The sequence below is a fragment of the Podarcis raffonei genome, chromosome 16, assembly GCF_027172205.1.
Source record: "Podarcis raffonei isolate rPodRaf1 chromosome 16, rPodRaf1.pri, whole genome shotgun sequence".
NCBI classification, from domain to species: domain Eukaryota; kingdom Metazoa; phylum Chordata; class Lepidosauria; order Squamata; family Lacertidae; genus Podarcis; species Podarcis raffonei.
Genome location: NC_070617.1, coordinates 7,595,407 through 7,622,063, shown reverse-complemented (window position 1 = coordinate 7,622,063; position 26,657 = coordinate 7,595,407). Strand labels below are relative to the sequence as shown.

The following is a 26,657-nucleotide window of genomic DNA, read 5'->3' as shown; positions in this document are numbered from 1 at the left end:
AAACCTGGAAGTAACCTGTTCTGGTACTTCCAGGTTTCGGCAGTCCGCAACCCGAAAAAACGCAACCTGAAGCGGCTGTAACCCGAGGTATGACTGTATTATTTTTTATACATTTTTATTAATTTTTTAACATATCATTTCCAACAGTCATTTAACATACATTCTTATCTTATACAATATTTTAGACTTCCGTCAACTACCTCTGAAGATTTTCCGTTCTTTATCACTTAATCTGCATTTCTTAATTTCTCTTATTACTTTTAATTGTCCTTAACTAATGATTCTCTTCATAGTCTTCCTTGCAATATTTCACCTAATCCTCCTTACAAAACTTCTTGCAGTCCTACTAGCGTAATCTGTTTATTGCAATTGCTTTTCAAACAGTTCAAATATTTACTCCACAGATTCCCCCGTTTTGAGAGCAAGAGAAACGGGATCAATGACCTCGCAGGAGGTTGGGCTCTGATTTGCTGGGTGGATTTTGAGCAGACAGACAGCCATCTCCTAGCTCAGAATGTCATGTGTTGGGCAATAAATTGGACTTGACGATCAGGGAAGAACAATAACCCTCCAACTCTGTGGGTCTGGGAGTCTATATCCTCCACCTTTTTCATCATTATCGTTTTTAATTTTAGCTGTGATGGCTGCTTTGCGCAAGGTTGGACTAGATGACCCTTGAGGTCCCTTCAAATTCTGTAATTCTATTATCGTATTGTAATGCTTGCTTTATCCCCTTCCCTTGCCTGGCACAGAGCCACCTTGCCAGCCTCTGCTCCTGGGACTACGCCCTGCGATTCCCCAGATTCTTCCACATCCCTTTAACCCTTTAATTCTATTTTCTCCCTGCCCTTTCCTAGGTGGAAAGGGGAGAACGTGGCCACGACAGAAGTAGGCGAAATCCTGGGAAGTCTGGACAGCTTGCTGGAGGTCACTGTCTATGGTGTCACGGTTCCAGGTACTCTTGAAATGAGGGGCTCTAGAATGTGTTTTTCAAATTATTATTTTACTTCTTTATTTGGACGGTTTATATACCACTTTTAAAAAAAATACCAGAACTCTAAGGTTAAAACATCTTAAGCAAAACAGCATTTTTTTTAACCACCAGAGAACATCCACGTTCTATAAAACACAATTAACAGATAAAATGGAGCGTCCTGTAATCAAAGTAAACATTAGGCATACAAACCAACTACAAAAATAATGTAATTCTAGGAACCATATTACAGTGGTACCTTGGTTTACAACCATAATCCGTTGCGGAGGTCCGGTTGTAAACCAAAGAAGGTTGTAACCCAAGGCGTGCTTTCGCCAGTGGAGCCTCCCTTCAAAAATTGGTTGTAATCCAAAATATATATATATAAAAAAATGGGTTGTAATCCAAAAAAGGGACACACGCTTCTGGGTTTGACATGGTTGTAATCCAAAGCAGTTGTAATCCAAAGCGGTTGCAAACCAAGGGTACCACTGTGCAGGAAAGGGCTGGGATTTGGGTAGAGGGTGTCCCAGGCATAGCTGTCAACATTTCCCATTTTTTAAGGGAAATTCCCTTATTCCGAATAGGATTCCTTGCAAGAAAAGGGAAAAGTTGACAGCTATGGTCCCAGGGTGTCAGCCTGCCCCTTCTCATCCTACTCAGCGTAGACCCATCAAAGCTAATGGACGTGACTAAGAACACCTTCCACTTTACCACAGATACCACTTCAAAGAGCCACGGTTTCCCCCAAAGAATTCTGGGAAGTGTAGTTTGTTGAGGGGGCTATTTCTCTCACAGCCCAACAATTCCCAGAGTCCCCTGGGAAGAGGGATTGTGCACTGAACCACTCTGGAAATTATGTGATGGCTTGATCTCCTGCCTCCTAAACCCTTCAGAAGATACCCGGTGTTTCTTCAATTGCTGGACGTTTCCAAATTGTGTGTGTTTGTAGCCTCAATCACCCCACAACCCCACTTTAAACAATCATGGCTTCTCCCAAAGGATCTTGGGAAGTGTAGTTCATTTAGAGTGTCGAGAATTGTTAGCAAACCCCTGTTCCCCTCGCCGAACTACAATTCCCAGAGTTCCCTGGGACGAAAGGGGTGTGGATTGTTCAAACCACTCTGGGAACAATAGGCGGTTGGCCACTGTAAGAAAAAAAGATGCCAGACTTTTGTGGGCCTTCGGCCTCATCCTGCAAGGCTCTTCTGATGCTGATAGCTGTGATTGTTCAGAATGGAACTCTTAATTTCGGGTCACGGGTTCTAGCCCCACCTAGGGCAAAAGACTGAAGGGGGTTGGACTAGATGACCCTTAAAAATATATATATATATAATCATTTTTTCGATACAAACAACAACCGCAAAAGACACTACAACAAAACCATAATAACAATAATAACACAATTTGACAATTCAGATTTAAAAACACTGATAAGTATATGACTGCACCCTTTTAACAATATTTTCCCACCTCTCTCTCCTCCCCCCACTATCCGCATTATTGCTTAAATATTCATTCCAGATTTCTTCATATCTATCCATTCTTAATTTGCGTCAACGTGCAATTCGTTCATATGTAGCTAATCTGTCGGTATTATCAATCCATGTGCTCAATGGAATCTTTTTGCGGCTCTTCCAATTCATCAAAACAATTTTTTTTGCTTCTAATATAGCGCGGTACATCCATATTTTTTTTACCCCTTGTGGTCCTTTCCAACTGTACAATTCTAATATTCTAAGAGCCTCCCTGTCCTAAGGCAGTCTACCTCTGAACAGTAGATGCCAGAGACAAACAACGATGCCTTAAGCACCCTGCCTGGGGACTTGCTGGAGGAATCTGGTTGGCCACTGTGGGAACAGGATGCTGGACTTAGGTGGGCCACCAGCCTGTTCTGGCTGCCAGGCTCTTCTGATGCCCTGGCAGGCCTAACTAGGCCCCTGCTCGTCAGAGGTTCCCATACGGATATATATATCCGCATGTGGCGCATTCCAGGGTGAGACCCTGGCTTCATCTTCCCTTCTCCCTGCCTCTTCCCCCAGGGCACGAAGGCCGAGCAGGCATGGCGACCGTGGTGCTGAAGCCAGGACAGGAGTTTGATGGTGCCCAGGTCTACACACACGTGGTGGAGCTCCTCCCGCCCTTCGCCCGCCCTCGATTTCTGCGCATCCAGGTACGAGGAGCGCCCCATGCAGCCTGCGCCTCTTCCACAGCCATGCAGGAAAGAGGGATGTTTGTGTCTCTCTGTGTGTGTGTGTGTTGGAGGCTGGGTTCCTGTGTACGGCCTCGGTCCTGTATACCTGAAGGAGCGTCTCCACCTCTATCGTTCAGCCCGGACACTGAGATCCAGAGCCGAGGGCCTTCTGGCGGTTCCCTCATTGCGAGAAGTGAGGCTACAGGGAACCAGACAGAGGGCCTTCTCGGTAGTGGCGCCCACCCTGTGGAACGCCCTCCCATCACATGTCAAAGAGATAAATAATTACCTGACATTCAGAAGACATCTTAAGGCAGCCCTGTTCAGGGAAGTTTTTAATATGTAATGCTGTACTGTTTTTAACACTGATTGGGAGCCGCCCAGAGTGGCTGGGGAAACTCAGTCAGATGGGCGGGGTATAAATAATAAATTATTATTATTATTATTATTCCTGGTGCCGGGAAGCAGTGATGAGCAGGATCTTGTGCCAGAACGCAGCCCCGTGGTAGTCTCAGCGCTTGGGTCTGTAGCGAAAAGAGGCCCTGCTTGTGATTTTCCCCTGCTTGTGATTTTTCAGCCAAAGGTGGATGTCAGCCCTGTGGCCCCCAGGCCTCCCTCTCTGGCCTCTTGGGATTCACCTCGGGTTGCACCCCTTATCCTCAGACCACACCCCTTGCTGCCCCAGCGTCACACCTTCCTTGGGTATTGTTCCCTGGCTGAAAGGTGTTTCTCAACTCTGATATGCTACCCATTTGCAAGGATGTGGGATAGAGAGGATGGATGTAGGATAGGATTGGGATGCGGGTGGCACTGTGGGTTAAACCACAGAGCCTAGGACTTGCCAATCAGAAGGTCAGTGGTTTGAATCCCCGCGACGGAGTGATCTCCCGTTCCTCGGTCCCTGCTCCTGCCAACCTAGCAGTTCCAAAGCACGTCCAAGTGCAAGTAGATAAATAGGTACCACTCCGGCGGGAAGGTAAACGTTTCCGTGCGCTGCTCTGGTTTGCCAGAAGCAGCTTAGTCCTGCTGGCCACATGACCTGGAAGCTGTATGCCGGCTCCCTCGGCCAATAAAGTGAGATGAGCGCCGCAACCCCAGAGTTGGCCTCGACTGGACCTAATGGTCAGGGGTCCCTTTACCCTTTACTTTTACCTTTAGGATAGAGAGAGGGGCAGCTGTGGGTCAGTCTCTCCACCCCCCATTTGTATTTTATTAAGTTTCAACTCTTTTAACACATACAGTCAAAACGCAAATTCGTCTTTCGCTTGTTTTTGTTGACTTCCCACCCCGTTTTCCATTGTTGTTCCTCCCGTTCTGCTGCATCCGATCTTCCGTCTGCCGAATCACAGCCACAATATTACAATCTAAACGTTTCTGTCGCTCATAGCTCAAATCCTCCTTGCCACTTCATCATACCATATATCTTTAAACAGTCCGAAAAAGGCATCCGTTCTCCCATAAAAGATTCTCTTAATTTTGTGGTTAATTTTTACCAATTCTGCATTGTCCATTAACTTATCCATTCTTTGGGTGGGAGTCAATTTAAGCTTTTGCCTCTGGCCCTGCCCACCGCTGCTATGCGGCCCCCAGAAGGCTGCCTATCCGTCGGAGATGCTGCCAGCTGCAACGTCCCTGCATTTGGCGGGGTGGCCTGGATGACCTCCCGAGGTCCCGACCCCTCAGTTCTGTCCTTTCTCTCTCCTTCCCGCCAGGAACACTTGGAGCTGACGGACACCTTCAAGCAGAAGAAGGTCCGCCTGGCCGACGAAGGCTTCAACCCGACGCTGATCTCGGACCCTCTTTTCTTTCTGGACGACGCTGCGAAGTCGTACGTCCCTCTGACCCACAGCGTCTGGGAGGGGATAGCTGCTGGCCACGTCCGGTTATAACCTGCACCCCCTTCTCCTGATTCGTACCCGAACCCCAGTGCTCTTAGCTGGGGGGTTGCAGGGTGTGCTTGAAGACTCTAGCCTCCTTCGTTTCCACCTCGGCCTTAAAAGGCTCTTGTGCCTCTTTCTACACCCCGGATTTTCTCTCCTAGCTGTGCCCCAGGTGACTCCACGCCTCTGCTAGTGGGGTGCCCCCTTAGCGAGGACTTGACGGCCCCTCCTAGCCCCTCCACGCAAACGAAGAGGGGGGACTTATTCCCGCCCAGATGTTGCTGGACTCAACCTCCGATCGTCCTCGACCCGGTCCATCATCTGAGGGTCACCTCCTTTACACCTCTGTACATGTAGAAATTTATTTTTGTCCAGTGGTGATTTGCAATCTTGCTACTGTTAAGCCACTGGGAATCCACCGTCCTTACTGATCTACTGCAGATCACCCAGAAATCAACCGGCAGATCCTCATTTTGGTCCTGTCCTCCCTTGTGGTTGCTCTCTTCCTCTGTAAGAATTTCCCTTCCTGGGTTGGGCTAAGGCAGGGCTGGAGGGGGGCCTGTTGTTGGACTATAACTCCCATCATCCCTGACCTGCTGGCTGTGGGGGCTGCTGGGAGTTGGAGTCCAAGCCCCTTGTCAAACAACAGCTCCCATCGTTCGTGGCCACTGGCTGTGCTGACCGGGGCTGCTGGGAGTTGCAGTCCTAGAGCATCATGTTCGACAGCCCCCATCGGCCCTGATGGCTGGAGATGCTGGTTGCAGAGGCTGATGGGAAATTCCTCGGTCCCCATGCTGTGGCCCAGCAGCTAACTTATTTCCAGTAGTGCCCAACCCAGTTGCCTTTGGGAAAACTTGCAAAGCAGATTGCGGAGGCTGACGGACCGTAGCTGTTAAGACCATGATCCGTCCTCCAGTTCTGGTGTCGACTGGGTCCCATCTGGTGGTCTCCACCCAGCTGCTGTGTGTCGGATACTTCGGTCTCCCATCTGCAATAGGAAGAAATTGAACACCAGCCTGCCTTACAAGACTGTTGTGCGAATCGCTGAAATAACAGATGGACTGGACAAACCACATCAAGTCTTATTTTCACAATGTTCTCTGGGCTGGGACGAGAAGCGGGGTATTTTTGTGAGGTGGCGGTGCTCTTCTGCTCTGCCAACAAGGTTTTTTGCAGGCAATGGGCCTGCCTTTAGGAGTTAGCAGGCCTGGTTTCAAGGTGAGGGGCTTGTGAGGGAACTTTGGGTTGGGGTTGTTTATTTTCTATTCTTCGTATCAAATAAAGTTCCTTTTTTTTTTGTACCAGCCGAACTGTGGTCTTTATTGCTTCAGCAGGAAATCGTCTCATCAACTCTGTTCCAGAAAGAAATCTCTTTTGGGGACGGGGTGGTATAAATCTGCTTTGGGGGTGGGTCTTTGCCTGGATTTTGGCTGTGTGTGGAAAGAGCCTAACTTGAGAAGGGAAGCCCCCCACATGGCTAACATGAGGTATCCATCATCACATGGAGTCAGATTTAGGAACGTTCAGCTTCATTGAATGTTGGAAGAGGTGGCCCTCTAGGCTTCTCAACCTGGCCCTTGAGACACTCTCTCCAAGCTCCTCTCTTTGAATGCCTTTGCTAGGTAGAAGGGTGGCCTTTGGTGTACCTGGGACGTGTGTGTGTTTGTCAAAACCTCTGACTTCTGTATGACATGGAAGTAGCCTACTGTGCAAAGGCACAGAGTCAAATCTGTTACTCCTCCCCCTTTTTTGCATTTGGCCCTGCCCACCAATGGCATGCGGCCCTCAGAATGTTGCCCAGAGGCGTGTGTGGCCCTCGGGCTGTTTCCCATTCCAGTTTCGGACTATGAGACCACAGCAGATCAGGTGCTGGTGTGTGTGTGGGGGGGAGAGAGAGATAGAATCTGCTTAAAGCTTGAAATGAGGAGGCGGTGTGTGTGTGTGTGTGTGTGTTTGTGTATTTGTGTTAGCAGCCATGAAGGTTTGCAAACCATCGTTAGTGAGGGTCAGTCGGTTTCTCTCCTTTCAGTTTAGTCTGGGTCAAAGGTCTGAATACATTATATTGATCTTTTCTCAATCATCTGAAAGGCTGAGGGTCCTATTAAGCTGTGCCACATTGGGGGCAGGAAACAGGGAGGGAGGAGCCTGGAAACTACAGCACCCCACAAACCCTCCAAGTCTTTATCCCCTACATCTAAGGGGGCGTTATATGAGATGACTGAGAGCACGTCAGCTGCCTCCTCACCCTGTTATCTTCTGCTCTGAACCAGGATGTCGTTTTTGTTTTATAAAGGAGTAGCAATACTGTTGGTAGCAGCATCTGGAACAACCAGGAACTTTTTTGGTATTCAGAGAGCCCTCTAGCCTGACCAGAGTCTCCATGGTCCATTTTCTTGGAGGGCTCTTGACTTAACTAAAACGTTGAAGCGTTTCTGCACTTTCCCTGATATAATCCCTTGACTGTTTTCGGATTCTCCCGCCTTCCCGCTTCCCTCTGAACAATCTTATGTACTGTTAACGTTTTATGTTTGCGTTTGGTGGACTGTACAGTGGCACCTCGGGTTAAGAACTTAATTCGTTCTGGAGGTCTGTTCTTAACCTGAAGCACCACTTTAGCTAATGGGGCCTCCTGCTGCTGCCGCCGCACCACCGCTGCGCGATTTCTGTTCTTATCCTGAAGCAAAGTTCTTAATCCGAGGTACTATTTCAGGGTTAGCGGAGTCTGTAACCTGAAGCGTCTGTAACCCAAGGTACCACTGTACGTGAATTAGGTAACTCATTTCCGGGGTGGTGGCCTTGTGATTCTCTTGGGGCTTACAACCTGGGGTGGTGCTTTGGACATCCACTGGAAGCTTAGGCCCATGAAAGCTTAGGCCGTTGTCTTTAAGGTCTCACAAAATTCTGCCGTTTTTTACACTGCCTAACCAAAGCAGGAAGATGTCCTCACATGTCTGTCTGTCTGTCTGTCTGTCTGTCTGTCTCTCTGTCTCTGTCTCTCTCTCTCTCTCTCTCTCTCTCTCTCTCTCTCTCTCTCACACACACACACACACACACACACACACACAGAGAGAGTCTTCAAGGCCTGACTTGCCCAAGTAAATATTTTTTGGGGAGAGATGATGAACGCCTTCTGTCCCCCTACCGCATCTTTATTCATAAGACACTAATCCTCCCGCGGCAGTCTGGGAGAGTTGGGGGGCGGGGAGAGGGTCAAGCCAGGCCTAACCCATTAAGGTGGGGAAGAATCTCCTCTTCCTAAAAAAAAAAAAAGGGGGGGAGCAACAACCCAGAATTCATCAACCCAGGAACTTGACGTACACAAACACGCCAGTATCCTGGTGTGTTTGCAAGAGAGCAAAAATAAAATTATTTTTGCTTAGGGACACACACACAGAGCAACTCTGAATCTGAGACGTGGAAGAAATAAAGACGGGGTCCCTTGCACTATCCACTCTTAAGGGCTCCACTGCCCCCCCCCACTGTCGCTTTTTGAAATGTCCCCCGCCCCCCACATCCCGAAATGTGTGTTAAGCTCAACAACAGGACCCCACTAAATAAGGCATGGCTGGCTGGGTTGCTGATTCCCGCCACCCCCCACCCCCCCGGACAATTGAACCCTGGTGCCATTCTCAGCTGCAGTGGGATTTAAGTGCTGAGAAACAAACGAAGATTCTCATATAACTGCAAGACATATAACATATTTGCAATTAAATAACAATAAAGCAGAATATTTTAAGTTAATTTCCTGCAGCTCCTTTTTAAAGGGGGTGGGGTTATTGGGTGGTTGTTTTTATTTTGATTATGTTTTTTGTGGTTTTATATTTTAATTTTATTCTGTGAACCGCCCTGAGACCTTTGAGTAACGGTAATGTAAAGGGACCCCTGACCATTAGGTTCAGTCGTGGCCGACTCTGGGGTTGCGGTGCTCATCTCGCTTTACTGGCCGAGGGAGCCGGTGTACAGCTTCCGGGTCATGTGGCCAGCATGACTAAGCCACTTCTGGTGAACCAGAGCAGCGCACGGAAACACCATTTACCTTATCGCCGGAGCGGTACCTATCTATCTGCTTGAACTTTGATGTGCTTTCGAACTGCTAGGTTGGCAGGAGCAGGGACCGAGCAACGGATTCAAAGCGCCAACCTCTGATCAGCAAGTCCTAGGCTCTGTGGTTTAACCCACAGCGCCACCCGCATCCCTTGCCCTTGGGTATAGGGTGGTATATAAATTCAAACAACAACAACAATAACCCCCACTGACCATAGCAATGTGCTCAAGCAGCTGTTTGTTTTTAAGGGGGAAAGACAAGGGGAAAAGTAATGTGGTTTTGGAGCATTGCATCCAGAAGCCTGACTAGATTCAACTCCCTGCCTTGGGGGCCTTGGGGCCTGAGCTAGCTTTGAGCCAGTTGCCATCTTGACTCAACTCACAGGGCTGTTGTGAGGGTGAAGCGAGGGGTGTGCATCACTTTGAGCTTCTTGGAGGAGAGAGAGAGAGAGAAAGCGCACACACTCAGATGATGATAATGTAGTAGTAGTAGTAGTAGTAATAGTAGTTGTAGTAGAGTGGTACCTCGGGTTACAGACGCTTCAGGTTACAGACTCCGCTAACCCAGAAATAGTGCTTCAGGTTAAGAACTTTGCTTCAGGATGAGAACAGAAATCGTGCTCCGGTGGCATGGCAGCAGCAGGAGGCCCCATTAGCTAAAGTGTTAAGAACAGTTTCAGGTTAAGAACAGACCTCCAGAACGAATTAAGTTCTTAACCTGAGGTACCACTGTACTAACTGATATTTTTATTTTATTTCACTTTGTGGCTTTGGCCTACTGGGCCTGTTTAAATGCTTGGTAATAATAGCTGCTAAGCCTGAATTATAGAGAACAACAAAGCGCAATAATGACACGTGAGATGGATGGGTGGATAGCTGGATAAAACCAATCCGTCAGGTTGTATCAAACTTCAGAATAGATCCATTGAAGTGAATGGCCTTGTGCCATGTACATTGTTTTACAATTATCAGGGAGTGCCCGGCACTCCCCAGGAATTTGTACGAACCAAAAAATGTTGTGAATTTTAAATGTTAAAAGTGTCACTTGTGAGTTTGAGCCCATCATGCCAAACCTTGATGAAGACCACTGTCCCCCCTAGGCTTAGGACTGCCATACCTCCAGAATTTCCCAGACTTTGCTGGGATTTGGCTATTGGAAACAGAATGTGGGCTAAAATCACTTAATGCCTGGACGTATGGCAGCCCATGTTGGAAGTGTAGGTTTTGGCGAATTTCCTTAGAAAGTAGCTCAAAAACTTCTTCCTCTGTTTTTGAGATTTTGCAAACAAACAAAAAACAACAACTTTGGGTGAGCAAAACTGAAAAAAAGCTCAAAAAACCTTTGTGTGTCTGGATTTCCACTTTTTTTTTGGCTAAGGGGGTTGGACAATGTCAAAAGTCTTTAAAGGTTCCTGTACAATTTTGTTCAAGGTCTCTCCCTCCTTGGAAGGAGGGCAGGGAACTCTGTTGCAAGAGAAAAATAAATATCTACCTTGTTTCCACTGGATTTCCACTTTTTGAAATATGGCAACCCTCCCTCCTGAACGCCCATGCTGGGTTTGGCGGGGACATCTCAAGAAACGGCTGAACCAATGCCCAAAAAAGTGACGCCAAGGTTATGTTTTGGTTCCCCTGCCTTGTTCCAAAATGGCAGCTGGTGTTCGCAATTGCCCTATCTTGGGGCAACCCTCCTTGCCAAGTTTCGTGACAACATCCTGAGAGATGTCAGAAAACCCAAAGAGAACAGGCCGATGGACAAACAAACCGCTCTGCCAAATAAATGCATCGTCGATGGGTCTGCTTTGGGCGGATGCCTCTATGGAAACAACCCATAGGGTGAGGGTTTATGGCATCGCCCCACTAAAAAAATACAACTGCGACCCATTGCAGTTTGGGGGTGCAGGCTGAGAGAAACTAGGGGGTTCCTCTCTGAGGCCTTTCTCTCTCTTTCTCTGCCATTGTCGTCCCCCAGACACCCCTCCCTCCTCTTTCCCTCTCACCTCTGCCATAAAAAGGGGCCTGTGGCTCAGTGCCCCATTGTGAGGGGATAATAGGGCCAGCAGCTTGTGAAAGTGATACCATGAATGGGGCAGGGAGGGTGGGCAGAGAAGGGGGTAGGCCCCGTAGCCCCGGTAACCACAGGAGCTCTAAGTGCGGCTAATAGGATAAGAGGGGCTGGGAGGGAGAGAGGAAAGGGGGGCTGAGATGGAAAGGGGGAGCAGTCGGGCACAGAGAGGAACCGCTTCCAATGGTTGTCACCAGAATCCGCTCCTCCCCAAAGATTGGGGTGTGTGGGGGGTACTTCAGGCCTCAGAAATACCCCTCCCCATTGACTTGGTCTCACATCACTTATCTTACTGGAGATATGCATGAAATGTGTGCTCAGGCATGCGTATGGAATATTCTAGAAAATTAAATGGAGGGTTGTTTTTTTGGAGGGGGTGCCTGCTGGATGTTTGGGGTCTCCCTCTCAGGTCCCGTGATGGGAAGGATATAGTCTATAAGCTGAGAAAGTCGAGCTTCCGCCCACAGCTCTGTGGGATGGAATGGGAAAGGGAGGACCCGAATGCCTGGGTTCCATGTGGAGAAATGGCTTGGGGCAGTCCGTGGGGTGATGCAAGAGCGACTGGAGTTCAGCAAAGGAGAAACCCACCCCCTCCATCAGCCCCAGATATTGGGCCTTCAGTACCTGGGACAGCACCCAGGAGATACACAGATTTTAGGCATGCATTTTTGTCACTTGGTGACTGCAGCCATCAAGGGATGAGTTGCTTGTGTAAATAGGCCATTGCAGATATCACATGGTGTCAATAAACACCCACCTCCCTTCCCATCCGCTCAAGATCTTTCAGGCCCATCTGAGTGCAGAAAAAGCGATGAGTCTCTGAATGTCGCTCGTTTATCTTTTTTTAAAGCAGGGGTCCTGGTCCTCATGGAAATGGTGGGGAAATGCCGGTGAGTGTTCTGTGTTGGTTTTTCAAAGGCTGAGTGGAAGAAAGATTAGATTTGGCCCACAGGCTGCCGATAACTCACCCCTGAGTCTATGAGAAAATCTGTCTAATGCGGTTTTGTTCTATTTTCACTTTCATTACAACAGCAATAATACGGGGGCAAGCGGTCAAATAAGATAAAATTACAAATTCTCCCAAACAACTTCTAGGTTCTTCTACAGTCAAGATCATCTCCTTTACGAATTACACATTCTGACCATTTCCGTTGTCAACATTTGGCATAGTGCAAGATCTCACTTCTGTTGAGTGTGGTTAAGCATCACTCAAAAGGTACTTAAAAAAAACACACCAAAATAAACCCCCTGTATATCCCACAGAACGCGATCCGATTTAATGCTATGCTTTTGGGGCAGAACTTGGTCTTAATTGCCAAAGATTCTAGTCCCCATGGAATCTGCCAGAGAACAACTTGGAAACGGGCCCAGCGTTTGTGGGGTGAGGACTGGTGATAAACATATACAAAAGAGAAGCTCTTGTGGTCTTACCATGAAGAGGGGATCTCATCTGTTTTGCTCATTCTGATGTCATTATTTTGCACCCTTAAAATTTAAAGGAGTGGGGACATTTGCTCATGAAATCCTTAGCCACGAACAGGATTTACCATTCTAGCAGCTTGCAAATCAAGCACAGTTCCCCCCCTCCCCAATATTATGACCCAGCAAAAGGGCTATAGAACGAGGCATTGGACACACATCAATGTTTCCCAAGAGGGATGAGGTGTTGGGGGGTGGGAGGAGGGGGGTGGGGAGCGAGAAGCCCCTGCCTCTCATCTTTATGCTGAGCTGTAATTGGGCAGGCCTGCCTCCAGCTGCCTTTCACACCCAAGCCTGCAAGCACACCCCCCCTTGCACCCCAGTCCAATTGTATCAGTGTCTGTGGCCGTCAGAGAGGCCAAACAATGGGAATAATAATAAGGCAGCCTGCCCCCTGTCCAGCAGAAGCACTGAGAGAGGCCACTGGCCAGCAAAGTTAGAAGCCAGCGGAATTGAGGGGTCAGGAAAATTGGGGTGGGTGGGTGGGAGGGTGGAACTAGAAAGCGGGCCATGATCACAGACTAGTGCAAAACATACAGATATATATATACAAGTTTAGGCCAAAGACTAATATTTTTTTTGGGGGGGGGGGTGCTTCGCTGAATTGGAATAGATCGCCCAAAACTCATACATGGAATTACCTCCTGACCACCCTTTTTCTTAAAAAGTTCCTGCAGAAACTTTTCCCTCTTTTTTTGGCGTATTTTGTTCAGAAATACAAGTGGATTTTTTCCTATTTTCATGGTTTTACCCACCGGCGTGCTAAATTTTGGGGGATGTCACCGTGGAGCGGCTGGTTGGTCTTGGGACTGTTTCTGCAAGATTGGGGTAAGTGGGTTTTCAGACATATATGTATCTTCCTTAATTCACTTTGAATCCACCTACCTACGTAGCTCTGTATTTGTATGGATAACGATGTCTTCGCTGGACTTCTGTTGTTTCTCCTCTGTGGTGTGAAATCAAACCATTTTGGGGCGGGTGCAGTGACTCTGGATTTGGGAGAAATCAGTGAGCATGGGGATGGGTTATGTTAGAGATTCTGTTGTATGCCCCCCCCCCCAGCATTCATTGCAAAAACTTCAGCAAATTATTCCCCTGCCTGCCCAAACAGCAGTGCAATCTCAAGTCGCTTTGGGTCTAAATTTAATTTGCGTTTGGCATATTGTCAAATCTTGGATACTTAGGTCTGGGGGAAATCTCAAAGTGCATAGGATTCCCCCTGGTCATAATACCACTCTAGTGAGTTGGGAGAGCTCTATTCATTTGCAAACTGGGGAGAGGGAGACTGGGAGATTGTGGAAACCGACTCTACTACGGCTGAGTTCACAGATTGGTTTGCCAAACCAAGAGTTGATGGACTGACAGTTGTGTGCATGGAGGTATGAGAGGAGAATAGATGATTTTGTTCTTTTCTGTTTTGATATTTCTTCTCTGACGGGACAACTTTCTCAGATTCTGAACGTTCAAATGGGGGGGGGGGTACAGAGGTTTATAAGCATCAATAGATTGGCAACCCCAGCACAAGAAACAGTTCATTTATCCCCCGCTAAGTAAATCAAGCTGTGGATGGACCAGAAATTTGGAAGGAGGGTCTATGGATGGGACGGAGTTATGCCAGTTGCAAAATGTTCCTTTCTTTTCAAGTCCTAGACAGGGTTGTTTCGCTGTCTCCCAGATGTCCGCTCAAGACAGGACAATTAGAGCTTGAAGCTGTTGGGTTTTTGAAGGTGGCAATAAAGCCGATTGGATTGTTTGGGGGTTGAACAAGGATTCTCTCCCACTGAAAGCTAGATCTCGTGTTTTTTTGGTTGTGTAGCCCATTCACAAATTTGTTTCAGTGCTCTGGAAACTGGGATAGGGTTCATCTGAGTGTTCTCATCTTGCTTTCGTGGTTTAAAGTCTGGTTGTGTCTCAACTCAGTCCCAGGCACACAGGAACCTCACCGCGTATGAAATTTGTGACCCTACAGTGGATCGTCTCTGGGTACAGCAAGGAGAAGGGTGTTTAACGCAGGTTAACAGAGCTGGCTGGGGAAACAGAGGTCTTCTGGGTTTATTTCTCTGCCTGATCAGGACTTGGGAGCTCCTACACAGAGATGTTTGTTGGCGGCACATTTTATAGGGCTATCGGTGCAGGCTGTAACTCACGAGAGTTAATGGATCCTAACTCTCTAGTGTTTTATTGGGGCGTGCTATGGTGTTTTTCTTCTTCTTCCCAGAAACACTGGAGAAAACGGAAACATCCCTTCATATTTTGACCCCCTGTTTCGCCCTAAATACACATTTGCTTGTTTGTTTAACCACCACTGCTCTTTTTTAAAAAAGTTGAAGCAGATTTCAAGAGGCAAGGGGAAATTTGCCACAGCTATGGCTGAAATCTCATGGGCACTTTCTTAAGGTCAAGCCCCGCAGAACACAGTGGGACTTATATCTGAGCAAGCACCCATATCATTGCGCTATAAAGCTACCGTCCTGCAAACCCTTATCATTTGCCTCCCACCAATTTGGAAAAATGCTCTGTGTCTAGAAAAGGAGTTTCCAGACTGAGGTATGCAGACCATCAGCAGCCCACAAATTCCGTTTGAATGGTCCATGGCGTGTCAGTAAAAAATACAATTAAAAATCATCCAGCACCACGTTGCAATTGCTGCAACAATCGTTAAGTTTATCTGCCAGGACACTCAAGCAATTTTAAGTGGTCCGTGGAGGGGGCGAAAGTTTGGGAACTCTTAGTCTAGGGCATGAAGAAGAAAATAATATTTCTGGTCAGAAGTGGGTGTAGTTTTGTTTTGTTTTTAAGTACTTTCAAAGGCCTTAAAAATAGATGTCAGTTTTGGGATTTTGAAATGCAAATAAGTTAATTGCAAATTCAAATGTATCCCTATCGTGTTTTATGACTTCCTTGATATAGTATGTGGGCTGGAACTGGTCTGTGACTGAAATAATAAAATTCGTAAGTTCATGCAGTTCGTTACTGGTCCTTAAAAAGATATTAATGAAGATTGGTTACCAACCCATCTTGTCGCATGTATATATGTGCCAAAACCTGCTCCCTTTTTTCTTTTTTTATCCAAAGTTCCTTAGTGCCCAACAAACCCCCCAAACTGAGCTTTATTTGCAGCTGAAATAATAAGGCACTTATCTGAAATGCTGCACTCTTAGACTTTTAAGTTGACACATATTTGGAGTCAGCTACTTCCACCACCCACCTAACTCTTAAAACTAACCCACTTTATGCAAACGATCTGTTTGGCTGGGCAGCATGATGCTTGAAAGAGGCCATCGTGGAAGTTTGCAAATTCCAAAAGGGTTGCCCCTCGCGAGCCCAACAGGGGGAAAACAAACAGACAAAACAGCCTTGCAGAATCTACAAAACAGATTTCTCCCGTTAGAAGTTTCTGCACACCATTTGGGAAGGCTGTAGACTTGTGAGAGAGCATCTGCTTTGCGTGCAGAAGATCCCAAGTTCAATCGCTGAGCATCTCCTGGTAGCATCGGAAGAGAGCTGTTGCTAAGCAAGGTGGATAACTACTGAGCTAGATGGACCAGCGATGTAACTCAGTATATAAGGCATTTGCTCTAAGAGCAAAGTTTTTCCAAAGTCATTGTAGCTTGGATATGATCTCAATAAAACTAGAGTTCAGTGATCTTACACATGATGTGTTTTATTAGCTATAATAATAATAATAATAATAATAATAATATCTGCAATGGTTTATAGCTAAGACAGATGATGGAAGAGGCAACATTTGGGACTGGTGCATTTTCATGGCGTCAGTTGTGGTGGAAGGGGGGAATGCCCTATCAGTAAATCAGTGATGTGGGTACCGGGTTGATTTCAGAATCCTGACATGCTCTTTCAGAGACAACCAAACTCAAATGGGAGCAGGGGGCGGGGAGCAAATTCCTCCTCCCTCAGAGGGTGTTGCCCAATATATTATTATTATTATTATTAATGTTGATTGCACCAGAATTAGACACACACAAAAACATTGCTTCCGCTTCAGCTTGCACCCTTAAAAAACCACAACACAAAAACAGGGACTGGGCTGGCATTTGAAACAGCCCCCTGTATTTGGGCAGATGAAGTTAAAGCATGATTTAGAATGAAGGTGATAGTGGAGAAATAATCATGTATAGCATGGTAGGATAGTGGTGATGAGAAATTCAACTCTGGTTCAAGCCATATTTTCCAACCTGTTTGTTGTGGGATGTGTGGGGCCCTCACAGGATACATAGGGGCCCCTAAGAGACATGGCAAATTGCCCCCCCCCCATGCCACAATTGCCAATATCTTATGGCAGATGCCTCTGGGGGGGGGAGAGAGAGAGAGAGAGAGAGAGAGAGAGAGAGAGAGAGAGAGAGAGAACAAGGCAAACTCTTATTTAAGTTGCCAAACTTCCCTGGAAAGAGAGAAAGAGAGAAAGAGAATTTCCCCAGCTGTTTGGATATACGGTATTATGGGGAATTAGAAGCAGGGGCAGAACATTGACTCCTGGGCTCTTCTTTCATGAGCTCCTAGTACAAAACTGTGTTTCCCAGCCTGACCTTTATTCTAAGTGAACCCCCTTTCTTCCAAGCAGAACTGGGGAATCCCGCAAACTCTAGTTTGCTGAGGGTGCTGGGAACTGTAGCTCTTTGAGGCGCAAGCTACAGTTCCCAGGATTCTTTAGGGTAAGCCTTGTGCTTGAAATAAACAGTGTATAGGCTGCCCAAGGAGACCTTAGGCTTCCCAGGGTCATGCAGAACTGAGTGCAACGGCCTACCATATTTAGTTTGGTCAGGGCGCTGTGAACTGGGCACGCTACAGTTCCCAGATCCTTAGGGCTTCTGCCTGTGCTTCAAGTGTGCTTTAAATGCGGGGGTGTGTGTGTGTACGCAGCCCCCCAACTCTGGCCAGCTCACGCCAAGCCTCGCACCCTCTCCTCGTCATAGGCCCGTCGACTCCATTTCACGAATGGTTGCTCCCCGACATCAAGTCCAAAGGCACTCTGCCTGAGGGGACATAGAAAGGAGGCGAAACCTGGGGGTTGTAACCCCCTTCTTTGGCCCAGCCTGTGGGACAGTGGGTGTGTGACCGGGTGGGGGGCGGCCAGCCTAGGCCCGTGACCGATGGCGGGGCGGAGGCGAGGGTCCGACATGGAGACCCACGTTCATGAGTGATGGGGCAAGTCATGGGAACCTCACCCCGAGCCCGTCACGTGGGCCGGCAGATGGGGCGCGGGGAAGGCGGGGGGCTGCCGAGCAGGGGACGGGACAATAGGGCCTGCCTCGGCCCCTTCTGACCCAGCCCATTGTCCGCCATGCCGGGCCCCCCGCAAAGACTCTCTCAACAGCCGGGCTATGGGGCCTCCCCAGCCAGCCATGCAGTTGCTAAGGCGGCCTTGAATGGTGGCATCCATCAAGATGTCAAGGGGGGGCAATCCCGTCTCCCCACCTCCCTCGCCCCCCTTTTCTCCACAGAGCCCATTGTCATCGCCCGGAGTTTAACTTTGTGCCGGCCGGCCGGCTGAGCAAACGGCCCTCCCTCTGAGGGGATTAAAGTCTCTTTATTTATTTCCCCCCACTTCGCACAGCAGTTTCCATCTGTTTGGTTTGGGAGCTTATGGGGTTGGGGGGGGAAGAGAGGGAGGTTGTCTGGGGCGGCCACGTGGGCAGCACCCGTGTGTGGACACCCCAGGGATCCTGCGGAGAAGAAGGCCCTCTCCCCTGGGCTGAGCCTGAGGAGTGAACCTGAGGAGAAAGTCCGGCGACTTGACTTTGCTTTTCAGGAATTTTAGGCGCCGCTGCTGAGCTCAGGCCCCAGAAGTGAAGTGAGCTGCTATGAGCCCCCCTGAGATCTTATGATGAGGAAGGGTGGCACAGAAATAAAATAAAATAAAATAAAATTCTGGTCCTCATGGTGCTGGATAAACGGCTGGCTTAACTTGGAAGCTGACTTATTCTGAGTCAAAGCTTTAGCCCATCTCGCTCAACATTGTCTACACTATCAGTCTACAGTCAGTCTACACTGACTGGCAGCAGCTGTCCTGGGTTTCAGGCAGGGGAAACTTCCAGCCTTAACAGGAGAGGCCAAGGAGTGAACCAGGGACTCGTCTCAGAAGTAGAATCTGACTTTATTTATTTTGTCATGGGTAGACTGTAGTTCAGTGGCAGAGCACGCAGAAGGTTCTGGGTTCAAATCCTGACATCTCCAGGTAGCAACCCAGCTTGAAAACCTGGAGAGCAGCTGCCAGTCAGTGCACTGAGCTGGCTGGGCCAATGGGCTAACTTTGTGATGAAGTAGCTTCCTTTTGTTCTGGTCAAACCATCCCTTTCTCATCTGAATGTATTTTATAGAATCATGGAATCGTAGAGTTGGAAGGCACCACCGCGATCATCTAGTCCAACCCCCCACAGTGCAGGAACCCCTTGCCCAACATGGGGCTCGAACCCACAACCCTGTGATTAAGAGTCTCACGTTCTACCTACTGAGGGAAAGGATCATAGCTCAGGACTAACCCACACGCTTTCCTTGTAGAAAATCCCAGGCATCTCCAACTAGGGCTGGAGAAAGACTGGAAAGCCTCTGCCAGTCCGTGTAGGCAACACTGGGCTCAGTAGGCCGATGGTAGAAAACTAATACCAGTGTTCCTTAGTGGTAAAGCACAAGATTTGAAGCTCCTGGGTTCAATCCTGGGCCTCTCTAGTTAGAAAAGGATTTAGAGCTGGGGATTTTGGAACGATCTTTCCGGGCCTGGGACCCTGGGAGAGTCATGGCTAGGCAGGGGAGTTAGAAAGGGCCTAGGCAGACCCAAGAGGGACGTGGGTGGCGCTGTGGGTAAAAGCCTCAGCGCCTAGGGCTTGCCGATCGAAAGGTCAGCGGTTCGAATCCCCGTGGCGGGGTGCGCTCCCGCTGCTTGGTCCCAGCGCCTGCCAACCTAGCAGTTCGAAAGCACCCCCGGGTGCAAGTAGATAAATAGGGACCGCTTACTGGCGGGAAGGTAAACGGCGTTCCGTGTGCTGCGCTGGCTCGCCAGATGCGTCTTGTCACGCTGGCCACGTGACCCGGAAGTGTCTCCGGACAGCGCTGGCCCCCGGCCTCTTGAGTGAGATGGGCGCACAACCCCAGAGTCTGTCAAGACTGGCCCGTACGGGCAGGGGTACCTTTACCTTTACCTTTTAGGCAGACCCAGGGTGTGTGTGACACCTATAAGTCAGCTTTGTTACGCTCCAGGTGTGATGGAGCCCCCATCGCCAACTCACACATGTTTAGAGGGCGCAACGCCTGCTGCCAACCTGTCCCACTGTGTCTGAGGACCCTCTGCACATTCGGCTGAGTGGGGCCCCCAAAACTCTGCCTTAAAATCCATTGCGTCTCCACCTCCATCGTTCTACCCGGACATTGAGGTCCAGCGCCAAGGGCCTTCTGGCGGTTCCCTCATTGCGAGAAGTTAGGTTACAGGGAACCAGACAGAGGGCCTTCTTCAGATGTGAAGGAAATAAGCAGCTACCCTCTCTTTAAAAGACATCTGAAGGCAGCCCAGTTTAGGGAAGTTTTTAATATTTAATGCTGTATTGTTTTTAACACTTGATTGGAAGCCGCCCAGAGTGGCTGGGGAAGCTCAGCCAGATGGGTGGGGTATAAAGAATACATTATTATTATTATTATTATTATTATTATTATTATTATTATTACTGCCTTACAAGCACCACACCGGCCCCAGCTGTGCATGACTTGGAGCCCTTGCCCACACGCTCTCAACCCCTCCAAGTCCGGGACGCAAGCCGACGTGTGGCAGAGCGTGCTGGGAGCGCATCATTTCGGCGTGGTGCCAACCCACCCCTCACCCCAAATCCAACTTCCTTCCTCCTTTTTTGTCCCTTTTTTTGGCAGACACCCCGACTGTTGGAGGGTGTGGCCAGGGATGGAGCTGGCCCTCTTTGGTCTGCAGCCAAAAAACAGGGCTTGTGAATGAAATGCCTCTTGGATGTGTTGGGCGGGTAGGCGGGGGGGGGGGGAGAGGGGACGACGACCCCCAATGGGGTGTGGTATGGGCCAGGAAGTGAGGGTGAAAGGAAGCGAGATTAGCCCCTTTGAAGCTATAGAAATCGCCCCACTCGGAAGCCAAGAGGCTCTTAATTGCCCTTGTTCTTCCCCAAGTCCCCAGAGCTAATTTTAGACTCCCGTTCAAGGCTCCTTGGCAGTCAGAGGCAATTTGGGGACATAAGCGGAGGGGGATGAGGGGGTTTTTTGTGGGGGGGGGTAGGGAGAGCAGTGAAGACGGGGTCTTGGCACGAGAATTGCAGGATGAGAAGGAGCAATGTCACCTCTTTGCTTGTTGCTGTTGCATCCTTGCATTGACTCTGGATTATTATTATTATTATTATTAAATAATAATCATTCTTGGTTATTAATTATCATTGTTGCTATTTAGTTTACTGCATTTATATCTCACTTTTTCCTCCCTCCATCTTCCTCTGCTCTTTTTAAAAATCATCTCTTAGTTCAGAACAATGAGGACTAGAATCTTACAATTTTATTTAAGGGAAGGGGTAGAGCATCTGTTTTGCGTGCAAAAGGTCCCAGGCTCTGTCCTTGCCATCTCTAAGTAGAGCTGGGGATTGTCCCCTCTCCTGAAAACCCAGAGAGCTGCTGTCAGTCAGTGTAGACAATATTGAGCTAGATAGACCCAAGAGTCTGAAAGCACAAGGTGTTTTTGTTGTTGCTTGAGTACAGAGAAGTTCTGTTTTTCTCTTAAGGGCAAGAGCTGTAACTCAGTGGCAGAGTGCCTTAAAAAAAAAAAAGCTTATCATTGATTTTAATTATTTTTCAAAATGTTTCAAATAGCTGTTTTTACTGGTAATTTTATTCTTCATTTTCAAAGCACTTTGAGGTTTTTTTGGGTTGTTTTTTTAATACAATCAAGCAGTATATAAATTTTGTGGAGACGACCAGTTAAATTCTTCTGAGGAGCAAACTCTTTTCTATCAGAATACCTGGTTTTAAACAATTGTCTTAACCGTGCAGTGTATTTTGTTGTCGGTAATGGCTTTGGCAAACGAATAAATAATACTTGTATTTGTTTTCTTCTCTTTTTTTTGTAAATTTCTTTCAGGTTTTGCTTAGGGTTTTCTGTTTTCCAATCAAGCGGTATACAAGTTTTATTTATTTCATAAAACGTGTATGCCACTTGGTTTTAAAGAAAGCAAAATGAAACCCAACAACCCTCAAAGCAAATTTTATGAAATAAATAAATAAGTAAAATACCATGTTGCTTAACAAACAAACAAACAAACAACCACCATGGATGGTGGAATCTGGCTTGCCAGGCCTGTAAATCTTATTCTTTCTCACAGGCCTGGCCTACCCTTCAGAGCTGGCGTTCCTCTTGGAGCCCAGTGACGTGATCGCCATCCGAGATCGCCCGCTCCTCTTGCACTGCCAAGTGGAAGGTGAGGCGCCCATCGCCATCACCTGGTACCGGAACGGGGCGGCCCTCTCCAACGACAGCCATGCCGCCATCTTGTCCAACGGCTCCCTGCGGCTGGAAAGTGTGCACCGGCGGCCCCGGGGAGGCGGAGCGGCGGACGCCAATGCCACGAGCGACTCCAGCGCCGGAGAGTACAGCTGCACTGCCCAGAACCGCTACGGCCTGCTGGTCAGCCGCAAGGCCCGAGTGCAAATTGCGAGTGAGTTTGGGCCGGCCAAGATGGCCGCCATTTGGCGCTATCTTCTGTGGGTTCAAAAAGGGTGCAGCGGGCAGGCTGGGAGCAGCGCTGGATTTAGGGTGGTGCGGGAAGTTATCCCACAATGGGTGAGGAAGTCAAGAGGGGCTCCAAACCGAGAAGATCCATCATGGAGAAGATCCATTTGGGGGTTCAAATTTGTGCCAAGCCGAGAGGGTCCAAAATGGAGAAGTTCCATAATTGGGAAGATCCGTTTTGGAAGGGTGCCAAATTTTGGCCTTGTACAGGGTGCCACATTACAAAAAATTTACCCAAGTCCACCCCTGGTGGGAGTGTTTTCTTGTTTTGTTTCCATGCTTTTTATTAACTCTGTAATTTATACATCGGGGTGGAGATGCTCAGGCCTGAGGGAGGGCATATTCAGCTCCTCCAGACCTTTCTGTCTGGCCCTCAGAAATCTCCTCAGGCAGAAGGACCTGGGTTCAATCTTCAGCATCTCCTGGTAAGGCTGGGAGAGATCTCCTGGAGAGTCACTGCCACCCAGTGTAGGCCAGGCTTCCTCAACCTCAGCGCTCCAGATGTTTTGAGACTACAATTCCCATCATCCCTGACCACTGGTCCTGCTAGCTAGGGATCATGGGAGTTGTAGGCCAAAAACATCTGGAGGGCCAAGGTTGAGGAAACCTGGTGTAGACAATACTGAACTATATGGATCAATGGCCTGACTCCGTATGAGGCAGCTCCCTCTGTTCCAACTGTCTTGCTGACCATTATTACTCTTCTCCCACCAATCCAAGTTTGGATTGTAACGTCCTTGGGTCTTGGATCTCTTCTTCCATCTCTTACACCACATGGACTGTAATGTCCTTGGGGCAGGGGCTTCCGCTCCCAAAAGTGCCATGCATGCTGACGGTTCTACGTACGTTGTACCTTGGTTCTCGAACATAATCCGTTCCAGAAGTCCGTTCTGTGGGATGCAAAACTTATAGCAGTCAAGGAGAACATTCCTACAGTGGACATCTTAGGGGATGTTTTGTACCGCTCAGGAGAAGACTTCCTGTTTCCTCCTGAGTTGGGACAGACTTCCACAGCATGTGACTTGAAGAGGGTATGCTGTGTTGTACTAGCACGGAGGAGCACATGGCCTCCATGTTCGGTGTGTGCTCTCCATTTTGTATGTTGCTGTGCGTTTGGGGAAGTGACTGCTTAGTCGCAATCACTTGTTGGGACTAACTCCTTTATGGAATAGTTCTAGTTTTTATGTAACCTAAGTCTGCCTTCAGGGATATGCCTATGAACCTGAATGAATCTGTGAGTAAACTACTTTTATATTAACGTTAATCAGATTCTTGTGTTTATTCTTTTTAAGAGGGATTAGAAGGGATTTTACCATGAAGGGATCTTTAATAGTAAGACTCAGATAAGTCAGGAACAAGCTGATCGCTGCATAATTTAAAAAGGGGGATGTTTGGAACTTTGCTGGAATATGGAACTTGCTAGCACAAGTTAGGAAGGATATCATTAAATAATATATCTTCTCCTGCCTCCTTAATCATCCCCACATGTTCAACTTCCAAAAACGTTCGATAGCCAAGGCGCGGCTTCCGATTGGCTGCGGGAGCTTCCTGCGCTCAGTCGGAAGCCGTGTAGGATGTTTGGCTTCCGAAAAACGTTCGCAGACCAGAACACTCACGTCTGGGTTTGCCGCGTTTGGGAGCCAAAACATACAAGTCCCAAGGTACGACTGTAGATGATGCCAGCAACATTGCTGGGGGAGCTCCGCATGCGTCTTGGGGGTGGCGGTGGTGATCGTGCCCTGTTTCTCCCCGCAGCTCTGTCCAAATTCCACATGCACCCGGAATCCATGGCCGTAGAAGAGGGAGGCGTCGCCCGGTTCCAGTGCTTCATCCAGGGCGTCCCCGAAGCCACAATAACCTGGGAGCGCAACCGCACAGCCCTGCTGACGGATGACTACCGGTGAGCTCTTGAAAGGGCCTGGGGTGCTGGTGGTACGGTTGGAGGGGACTGGTGCACTTGTGTGTTACGGATTTGGTTTGTGGTGAGTGAGTGTAAGGTGAGGGAAGGAAACGTCCCAGGAATCAGCAATAACCAACAAGGCAGGACTTTGGAAGGGAGCAACGTCCCAGCTAAAGAGGACGGGCAACTCAAGTTGATAGAATATGCACAACTTGCAGGTTTAACATACAGCATAAGAGAGCAAGAAGAACATACCGTATTTTTCTATGTATAAGACTAGGTTTCCCCCCTTAAAAATAATGTCAAAAATTAGGGGGCGTCTTATAGACGGATACATCTCCCCTCATTTTCTTAAATCTGAGTCCCCCCAAATAGGGGGCATCTTATACATGGGGGTGTCTTATAGACGGAAAAATACGGTACGTTTAAAGCAGATTGGAAAACGTTTATTGAGTACATGGGAAATGGCGCCGTACAGCTGAAAACGCTGGCAGCCAGTGTGGTGTAGTGGTTAAGAGTGGTAGACTCGTAATCTGGTGAACCGGGTTCTCTTCCCCACTCCTCCACATGCAGCTGCTGGGTGACCATGGGCCAGTCACACTTCTCTGAAGTCTCTCAGCCTCACTCACCTCACAGAGTGTTTCTTGTGGGGAAGGAAGGAAAAGGAGAATGTTAGCCGCTTTGAGACTCCTTAGGTTGGTGATAAAGCAGGATATCAAATCCAAACTCTTCTTCTTCTTCTCTTAAGATAAATTCAACAGAGTAAATAATTCTTGATGGGTATAAGGGTGGAAAATTGATTTGAATGGTTATAACAAAATATGCAGATAGATGTAAGATATGTAAAATGGAAAGAGAAGAAGGGAAGTCATTGGATAGTTTAAAGTTTATAAAATGTTGGTTTGAAATTGTGAAACAGAAAATGTAATGAAAATTTATATATATATATATACCAAGGCAGGACTTTGGGGCAAAGTCCTGGGCCTCACTCAGCTGCCAGTCACTTAGCAGAGTTGGTGGATTTGTCCTGCTTCCCTTCTCCCTTCCATTTTCCCCTATCCACGTTATCCGTTTCACTGGTCATCATAAGCCATCTCCAAGTCCCAAAGGCTGTAGCCTTCCTTCAAAGGGGATTCACTCTGCCCACTGGCCCAGGGAAGGCGGGAGAGCCACTTCCGACCTCTTCTCTGTTTCATTCTCTCTCTTCCTGATTCCGCCAGGTACACGTTGCTCCCCACTGGGATCCTTCAGATCACAGGCGTGCGGCGTTCCGACGTGGGCACCTACCGCTGTGTGGCCAGCAACATCGCCAACACCCGTTACAGCCAGGAAGCCATGCTGAGCATTAGCGGTGAGAATCAGCCGAGGGCCATCCAGCCCTCTGCAATGCAGGACCCACAGCTGAATCACATCTGGGATGAGGCAGGGAAGCCAGCTGATTTTCCTTGGGGGTATCTGGTCTAGTGAGCTAGAGATGGAGGGCGTGGAGCTGGCAAGGTGGGGCAGGGGTTTCTCTGAGGTGCTTTCGAAAGCAAAGGTTGTATCTGATGAAGTTGAGATTCCGATAGCTGAGATTCCTTTGCATTGAAGGGGGTTGGACTAGATGACCGTAGGGGTCCCTTTGAACTCTAAGAGTCTATGATTCTATGAAGTTCTACGTAGAGCTGCTACGTAGAACCCTATATCGGGCACGTGTGTTAACTTGGGTGGGCCTACTCTGAGCAGGGCTAAGAATGGATACAAATAACACAGAAAGATGCCTTGCATTAGGAAGAACGGCAAAGAAAAAAATATATGTGTCCATCAGGAGAAACGCACGCTAAAATACTGAGAATTTTTTTGTGTGAGGGCTTAGAAAAGAAGTTTGCAAGCTGATGTGGAAATGTCGAGAACTGGACTGAACTCTGGGGAAAGAAGAAGCCAAAATGAACAGACAGCATTAATTAAATAAAGGTCCAAGTTGCCAGTCCCTATGGCTGACTCAAGGAAAAACGAGGAACCGAGGGAAACCGTAACTGGCAGATTAGTAAGAGCTGCCTCTTTCAGATGCTAAGCTCGGATTGCTTTCTGTGCCTCTGGAAATGATGGGCTCAGAAGTTCAGGGGGACGAGGCACCCACCTCATTTTCCCTCCATTCTCTCTCACCAGTCTCAGTGGCCAAGCTCTACAAGGAGCCGGTCATCCTCTCCGGTCCGCAGAACCTGACCATCACGGTGCACCAGACGGCCATCTTGGAATGCATTGCTACTGGCAACCCTCGGCCAATCGTGTCTTGGAGTCGCTTGGGTGAGTGGGGAAATTGAGAGAGAGTAATCATATTTGTGTAACCAGACCTCATGCCATTATGGAGGGAGAGAAGCTTTTCTGTAGAGGTCCG

The 26,657-nt window shown here is 48.2% G+C and overlaps 2 protein-coding genes across 3 annotated transcripts in view; both read left to right on the top strand.

The window, feature by feature from the left end:
* Positions 1–6,353, top strand: part of SLC27A3 (solute carrier family 27 member 3) — a 30,076-nt gene extending 23,723 nt beyond the window's left edge. Inside the window, exons 8-10 of the mRNA XM_053368691.1 lie at positions 858–955; positions 3,016–3,146; positions 4,880–6,353. Of these exons, the coding sequence (XP_053224666.1) occupies positions 858–955; positions 3,016–3,146; positions 4,880–5,056 (406 nt within the window). The 3' untranslated portion in view covers positions 5,057–6,353. The remainder of the gene's footprint in view (positions 1–857; positions 956–3,015; positions 3,147–4,879) is intronic.
* Positions 6,354–13,111: 6,758 nt separating this feature from the next.
* The window catches only part of LOC128403689 (immunoglobulin superfamily DCC subclass member 3-like), a 37,087-nt gene continuing 23,541 nt past the window's right edge, over positions 13,112–26,657 (top strand). Inside the window, exons 1-5 of one of the 2 annotated variants that reach the window (XM_053368692.1) lie at positions 13,112–13,463; positions 21,974–22,306; positions 24,136–24,280; positions 25,501–25,631; positions 26,429–26,566. In XM_053368692.1, the coding sequence (XP_053224667.1) occupies positions 13,412–13,463; positions 21,974–22,306; positions 24,136–24,280; positions 25,501–25,631; positions 26,429–26,566 (799 nt within the window). In that variant the 5' untranslated portion in view covers positions 13,112–13,411. The remainder of the gene's footprint in view (positions 13,464–21,973; positions 22,307–24,135; positions 24,281–25,500; positions 25,632–26,428; positions 26,567–26,657) is intronic. The other variant, XR_008327995.1, reaches the window with a different exon arrangement.